Source organism: Perna viridis, chromosome 12, assembly GCF_037379345.1.
Source record: "Perna viridis isolate PV_CMFRI_1.1 ecotype Kerala chromosome 12, ASM3737934v1, whole genome shotgun sequence".
Classification (NCBI taxonomy): Eukaryota; Metazoa; Mollusca; class Bivalvia; order Mytilida; family Mytilidae; genus Perna; species Perna viridis.
Window position 1 is genome coordinate 1,966,258 of NC_142456.1, and position 8,651 is coordinate 1,974,908.

At 33.9% G+C, this 8,651-nt stretch overlaps 1 protein-coding gene across 1 annotated transcript; it reads left to right on the forward strand.

Annotated features, from left to right (window-relative positions):
• The first annotated feature begins 3,373 nt into the window (after positions 1–3,373).
• Positions 3,374–7,138, forward strand: LOC148600737 (uncharacterized). The gene is made up of 5 exons (XM_088555465.1): positions 3,374–3,585; positions 4,452–4,538; positions 4,991–5,231; positions 6,272–6,371; positions 6,668–7,138. Exons 1-5 carry the CDS (start codon positions 3,508–3,510, stop codon positions 6,741–6,743), a joined length of 582 nt encoding a protein of 193 aa, XP_088411591.1. The 5' UTR covers positions 3,374–3,507; the 3' UTR covers positions 6,744–7,138.
• The last annotated feature ends 1,513 nt before the right edge of the window (positions 7,139–8,651 follow it).

Below are 8,651 nucleotides of genomic sequence, written 5' to 3' on the forward strand. Positions count from 1 at the left end.
GTCATTTTCTGGTTTAGCTCAATAAACATTTAAAAAATGTATTGAGCTTTAAAGATAAAGTCTCAGTAAGAATCAGGTGTTGGTCATAGTAACTCATTGATCTTATTAAAAACTTCAATGTGGCACTTAAATACACCCCACCCAAACCCCCATACCCCCGTATTTGTAAAGATTGAATAGTATTCGGCACTAAGGTACATGTAACTAAAGATGGAAATTTGTTTGCCCGATTTTAGCAGGGACCTGTACAAAAAAAGGTGAGCTTCGTTTGACGATAGACTAGGGTGAAAGTGTCGGTTACTTAAGTATATATTTAAATCCATATCAAGTTAATCGCTTTACAATTTAATTCAATGCATGAAATTAAATCGACTAAAATGGGAATTGGCGAGGAAAAAGGGGGTTTCTTATGAATTTATTGGACAGGACAAGCTCAGTTAAACAGCGAGATAAAAATATGAAAGTCAATGGGTATAGAAAATAAAATTAAAACGAAGTAGACAATGATTCAGTAGGTTAATAATAATATAATCGAACTGACAAAATATAGGCAGTAATAGCATACATAGAACACACACACACACACACACACACACACACACGTACACATTACTTAAAGTTAATTGTTTACGTCGCGTACATTTTTGGAAAAAAAATCGGTTAACTATGACGGTTGCGTTTAAAGAATTTGTGGAATAATTTTGGGATTAAAAAAATTTATTCATTCTAATGAGTAAGTTACTATATTTAATCACTTTCCATTGTAGACTAGAAAATATTGCCATAGATAAGCCATTATTTCATACGCAGTAAACAAACAGACGGTTATTTGGGTCTTCAAATATTCCTATACTGCTGCTTGTATGTCACGCGAGGACATAAAAACTATCGATAATTTTCATTCTCACTCGACTGGCGTGAGATTGAAAATTATCGTATAGCAAGATCAAATTTTAAACAAAACAGCGATAATGCCTATTATATAGAGGCCTGACGTTGTACCTGCCGTCTGATTCGCCCAGAAATACCAGCTCTCCAAATCATACTTGATTTTACAATCCTTATTTGAAGACCAAATGAAGAAAGAACACATGTGCTTCCTAAATTCCGAGGTCACCAGAGGTTAGTTGAAGTTTGCCAAAGTGTGAGGTCAAATTTTGACATCACCCGACCTGAGGGCCACAACTAAATGAACATCTTTATAAACTTAAGGTGCATGTAAAATGTTCAAACGATTTAAAATAGTCCAGATCATTTGAACTTCCAAAGATAAAATTGTCGTTAGAGGACGTCATTGAAAAGCGTTGAAAGGTTGCAAAACGATTTTAAAGGCATCATACTACATGCCACAGACCTACAGGAATATTATGGTGTTCGACGACACATAGAAACAAAGCTTAAAAAGAGCAAATCGTATATACACCATCTTCAAAATAATAGCAACCATGTCGATGAAATCGATATGTCTTTCACCTTCACCATGCGTCAAGTTGAACAAAGACATGGGAAAACTAACGACTTCGGAAAAGTTAATGTCGCGTCAGACCGAAAGTCGGTCAATCATTCGGCATTAAGAAGAGTCGGCAATGACTCCGCGATCAAGGGCGACAATCATGAAGACATCTAAATTGTCATTACGATGTAGATGTGCAAAAGATATCGCTCAAAATGAAAAAAAATATAAGCATCCCAATATGCCAAGTTGGTGTTCTTTCGAGTATCGTCAGAATAAGTGATAAGAGAACGATTTCCACTGAAGCATCATACAAGCATGGTCATCTGTTCTTGTTCAACCCGACTGTTAAATTTCGAAAAGAAATAAAATACCTGGAGATCCATGGGATTTGAAGCAATTAGATGACGCTACAATCGCCGCAACTTACCCGGATGAAAATGATATTATTTATAAACATGCCTATTAGTGAAGTCGTTGTTACCATCTCATTGCAAAGGTCAGAATTGGGTATCACTATAGCAATGACAGCTCAATTTGCTTAGGTTGAAAGGGTAACGAACATTCAAAGCTGGATTTATACGGAAACCTTCTAAGAAAGATATCTTAAAAAATTTTCACATTGCATCAGACAGTATTTATTTCGCTGACCAGAAGAAGCATATACTATGCTGTACCTCACTGAAAGGAGAGCTCCTGTGGACTTGTCGGAATTAATACATGCGAGGTCCGCAGGTCGTTTCTACAGACAAAGTCGGAAATATTCTGACAATCACTGTATTGCAACAATATCTCCGGAAAAAAATAAAAATCGGATCCTTCTGAGAAAAAGCGTGGGTATGGAACGACCGAATGCAATGTACACTGACCAGGAAAATTAAGTTCAATCTCTCGGTCAGTAGTCGGAGCGGAACATTTACTGCAATGTATAAAATTGTACACCAATAAGAGCATTGCAGTTGTATACCTTTGAACACTGTTATGATTGTCCCAATGATTTATTTACCTTATCGAAGCGAAATTATATTTCTCTTTCCCTCTTTCCTGTCGTCGTTGGATTGGCGTCTAGCGATGATCCACTTAGCACGCTAAGGCGCTCAACTTCAAATTTAATTTGGTTCTACAGAACAAGCTTATTAGAAGCCATATTTTTTTTTTTTTACTTTTTTCTAGTTTTAACTTTGACAAGTTGGGCACGTTAGTAACACGAAGGAATTGTAGCAATGATTAAATTTCTTCGACAGGTTTTCCTCATTCATCTGAAAAAACATTTTGACTTTTTTTGTCAGCTCTGAATTTTAATAGTATTTAATGCATGTTCAGATCACATAAGCAAAAGCATGTGCAGTTAGATTAATGTCTCGAATGAAGAAATAAGTTATACCACTCATATCTGACTCTACAGCAATTTACAAAATGTAAAACTGAGTATATGTAAACTTTTAGTTTGAACTATATTAAACTCCTGGTAGTTAGTCATATATTTTTGTGAACAAACATCAACAATTTGCCTTGAAAGACAATTTAGTGGTTGCACTTATTTTTCAGCGAGGAAACTAAAACATGACACGTAGTCCTACAACATTATAATATAATCATTAAGTGTCCTTTACACGTTAGTATTTGGACACTCAAACCATTCCCTAAACCTTGACTTCAATGTACAATATTATAGCTCTATGTATATAATTATCTGCTTTTTATTGCTCAATCACAACGATAAAAATTGAAATCAAGCGAGAAATCGGTCATAATATACTGCAGCAACCATAAAAACGGATTAAAGTGAAAAATAGCTATGTTGCACTACAAAAGATGCATTCATTATTTTACAATAAATTTACAAAAGTCGGGGAAACCTTCGGGAAGAAAAGCTCAATTAAATAATGACATCGTATTAACCTAAACTAAAATGGTTTGTACCCAAGGGAAAGTATACTAGTTTTGTATATTTGGGATTAATCGCATCGTTTGTGACGGCCTTGCATATTTGGGGCTAGACCACGAGGAGATTACGATGCAATCTCCATCACTTCATTCATGTTAGAGTGTTGATGTATCTAAGGGAAACGAGAAAAGTCACAACGATGGAGGTCGGATCACAGAACCAACCAGCTTTATTATGTCTTTGTGTAAGTGAATAATACATGCAATTACTATTTCTACTTATTAAGCCACATGCATTTAGGACATTTTTTAAGCTTTTTTATTTTTGATTCATATCAAATATTTTTATGCGGGGCTTTCTTGATAAGCGTGTTTAACGTGCAATGTATTTAGCAGCATCTCAGGTTAAATTTCTAATGTACATGTATTTAGCAGCGTCTATGGTTCAGTTTCTGATGTACGTGTATTATATTTGTAAGCAGCATCTCTCATTGATTCAGTTTCTGGTATACATGTATTTAACAGCATTTCTGGTTCAGTTTTTTTATGTAATTGTATTTAATGATGTTTAGTCTGTTATCCTTTTTATTAAACTTACAGTTGCGGATTCATAGGGGTGGACCCGGCGTACGCCCCCTTAAACCTAGAAAACAGATTTTGCAAATGATTTGTTGCAATCTTCAACCCCTAACCACTCCATAATAAAATTCTTGGCTCGCTTCGCTAGATATCTTCAATTATATGTACGCCACCACACTCCCATCCCCCCACCACTTTCCCCTGCTGTAATCCTGGATCCCAAGAAATGATATAATAATGCTACTTACTTACATGTATCTACAAAGGATGTGATTTGGTTTGATAAAAGGTTGACTGTACAATGTGTTCATTTTTAATGTATGCTTTATAGTTTGTCGCATTTGTGTAGAATACAGGCGTTTGCACTTTTACTTGAGAACTTGATGTAGAACGACTGATTTTTTTTTGTTTTACGAAACACTGCATGTATTTAATGTTTGAAAAATTAAAGCTGGATTGATTTTAACATTGTACTATAACGCTGCATTCATGGAGCATTACTCTGAACGGATTATTAATAATTCAATTTCAGTTTAGACATTACTTTTGCTGTCGCCGAAAAAGACAATGGAATCCTATCAACGCCAAAAAACCACGGGTCAAAAGGGAAAAGAGTGTGGTATGTTTGCATGTACAGTTCACTTCTAACTTCTCTTCGATTCTGTCATAGTTTTCTGTCATAGACTGTACATTTGCCGCTGTTAGAAATAGATATACGAAACAAGAAATCCAGTACAGTTCATTATACCTTCTTTTGGGTAATGTCCACTTTACTATATTGTATACACACGCAGTGTCTTCGGATATTTTTCTTTCGAATGCTACAGTATGGTTGCAGATTCTACAAAAGAGCAGTTACATGTATATGTATGTCTCCATTACACTAAAGAAGAGAGAGGAAATTATACTAGATGTTACATTATTGATCAAATGACAATTGAATTCAAGTTGCTGATGACGCTTTGAATTATAAATTTCCCATTGTTTTTTCGTTCTTTGCATACGTGCAATAAGTACATTTACATGTATTACATATAGTTAAACATATAATAAATCTATATGTGTTTCCAGACTTTTGCTTCGAAAGTCAATAAGGTGGAGCCAGTAAGATATGAGACCATCCATGAAAATGATTCCCATTCAGACATAGAGGAACACTGTGTGCAAAAATTACCGTTCGAAAACAGGGTGTCTCCGCTTAAAACGAAAGACCAAGATGACAATTCGTCGACCACTGCTCTATTGGATGAACGGTTTTCTGAAGATTCGTCTCATTCCAGCACGGATGAGTTAGAAGCTCTTTTACTTCAAGGTAAAGAAGGTACTCACATTTTTCATTTTTATACGTCCGCAATTTTTATAATCTCGGTTATAATGACGTCATCCTGTTGTCTTCGTCGTTGGTGTCTTTTAACTTTAGTTTATATATAAAACCTTAAGGAAAACTTATTCAAATGTTGATTTTTTTTTTAATTTGATACATTGTTTCTATGGATATGGCGGAAGGCTCTATTACTTTTTGTCACTCCCCTTTTGGAAGCAAAGGGCGAAAAGGGGAAAATAGGTGTTACATGTACCATTAGAATTGATAGGAAAAGCTTATTGTTGATCCGATCTTTTATGACTCAGATATCAATCTGTTCCCTTTAAAATTATGTTTTGAAAATGTTTACAAGGTCGGCTTATCTTTGGCTGTTTTGGAGTTAAAGTGGGTACACATTTAAGCCACGCCCAAAAATTATTTTTGGTCCGATTTCAAAACATTTAATTAAATGCTGTGCTATATTTTGTCCAAACCAGTTGTTCTGTCCATAATAAACTGTACCTTTAAAGAGTAGCATTTTTTTTTATTTTGGACATTTGTTGTGTTTTGTTTTTTTTGTGGGATTTTGTTTGTTCGTTTAACTATTTGTTTTTGTTTGTTTGTTTGTTTGCTTTTGTTATTTATTTTTGTTTATTTTTGTTTTTTGTTTTGTATTTTGTTTTGTTGTTTTGTTGTTTTGTTTTGTTTTGTGTTTGTTTTGTGTGTGTGTGTGGGGTGTGGGGGGGGGGGGGGTCATTATAGCAAGTACTTCAGTCATTTGTGTGTTGTCGTGAATGTTATTATCATCTCGGTTATTTTAAAGAATATTAAATGTATTCGTTTTAGTCATGTACTGTAGAGATTTTGATTTTTCTGAATAGGGAACATTCTATTTCTTTATATCACAAGAATTAAATACGACAAAATGTATACGTCTAGTTGCTATTGGCAACGTTGCTGATGGATTTGAGAGGTAGATCTTATTCAGTTTATGAAACATCAAATCTCCATCATTCATGCGATATACTGTTGATCAGAACTATTTTTAGCATTTGTTGAGAAGTATGTGAAGGATACGATTACTGCTGCAGTAGATCAGTGGAAAAGGGACGTAGAAAAACAAAACACCAAGAGAACAAATACAGTGGAGTAAGTAAAATACATACATATATCCAGGGAAGAAGGACTGCCATTTTTCCCAAATGTATAATTTTAGTAAATAAAGGTTACAGTATTATATGCAGATATGTTGCTTAACATATGTGCAATCTATATACAGTTACAAAAAATACATGTACAATGCACAGGATCAAAGACTGCCAATTGTAGTTGAATTCTAAAATTAAGGAGTTTATTATACATTGTAACTGTATTTGTTTTTGTTTTTTTATAGTAACTTATGTGTACATGTATACATGGTAATAAAAAATGTATCTCTGTTTCAGAATTATAGGATATACATATACAGGAGATTCGGACGAAGAATCGTACGAGTATACAGACTCCTCAGATAGCATGTGAACACTTCATGTGAACATTAATCGTATTGTATTGTTTTTTTGTTATATTTTTATAGAAGCATTGATCGGAATAACACACATTGTGGCATAGATAGTTTCAGGACTTTACATTTGTTTTTATTGAAAGTTTTCTTCTGGTTCGGCAGGAATTGAAAACAGATCTTCATGTCCGTGGGTTGCTTCAAGTGACAAAGTGGTACACATGTAAGATTGTATATAATTGTTTATACCAGCTTCCGATCCTGTTATTTACGGAAACACTACAAAGACATTATTGTAACCGGATATGGACTATACTGATATAAGCTTGGGAGGTGTAATATCTTTACTGTATATAGTAAGATCGAATCAATAATGCAACTGTCTCAGAAATAATACTTACCAATTACAAACATAATCGTCAAAATAGCAAAAAAAAAAAAACATTATACTAAGACGCTGTGAACTTTCTTTAAACTTTACTCACATGAAAGATATTACACCATTAAGTAAAAATAAAATTAACTCTCAAAAATTACTACTAATAAAGTTTGATATCGCATTATACATTAAATGAATTGAAATACAAATGAAAGCAATTTAGCATACCATCAGTGTGACAATACTGTGTCTGTCATTTGATCGCTGATCGCTGTGTGACAAGACTGTCTGTCATTTGATCGCTGCGTGAAAAGACTGTGTGTGTCATTTGATCGGTGTGTGACAAGACTGTATCTGTCATTTGATCGCTGTGTGACAAGACTGTCTGTCAATTGATCGCTGTGTGACAAGACTGCGTCTGTCATTTGATCACTGATCGCTGTGTGACAAGACCGTGTCTGTCATTTGATCGCTGTGTGACAAGACTGTGTCTGTCATTTGATCGCTGTGTGAAAAGACTTTGTCTGTCATTTGATCGCTGTGTGACAAGACTGCGTCTGTCATTTGATCGCTGATCGCTGTGTGACAAGACTGTGTCTGTCATTTGATCGTTATATCGAGTTACGATTTTTAACACCAACCTTGAAATAAATTAACCGTCTGGACTTACAATATGAATTAAATAAAAAATGACCAAACAATGAAGGTCGAAATGGAAAATACAAATAAAATGAAAATTATGTACAAGAAAAATAAAATAATTAACTGATAGCAAATAAATGAAAAAATCTCAGTAAATAAATGAAATGGAGAACCTATAAGAAACTAATTAAAAATGAAATAAGATCGTAGAGTACATGTAACAAAAAGCAATAACATTACTTACGATTTCAGAAAATATAAATGTCCAGTTCATACTTTTAGTACCAAAATTACAATATGACAAGTTACCAAAGCAATACTGTTTGTATACTAAACCATAAAATCTAGTTTTACAAGAATTCTAATGAACTTCAAAAATAACAAAGAACTGATCCTATCCATATCCAAATCATACATGTACGTTTCAATTGTCCATATATTTTTGGTGTAGAAAACAATTAAATTTGAAAAATATTTATGAATCTTAAATGTGTTGTCCATTCCTACATGTACATGTATGCATGGTACAGAATATGTTTGTGAAGGTCGTATGATGTTTATTTTATTTAAACCAAACAAACAGTATACATACTATACAAAGAAACGATCTATCTATCTATTCACTTTAAACAAAAAACATCATAGCTTCAACTTTTACTACACTTGTTTCTCGGTTTAAGACGATGTTCGTCGTTACTTGTTGATAAATATCCAATACTTCCAATTCTAACTGAAGTAACTGTCAGACATATTGGTAAAAATGGCAATATATTTTATCGCAGAGACTTAAGCCGACAGCTGAGACTATAGTACCAGGACTTATTGGTGTCAATTGCCAAATGCATCACAATTAAACGTGAAAAATATAGACATCACTTGTTTCATTTCAAGTTACTGGTTTAATGAG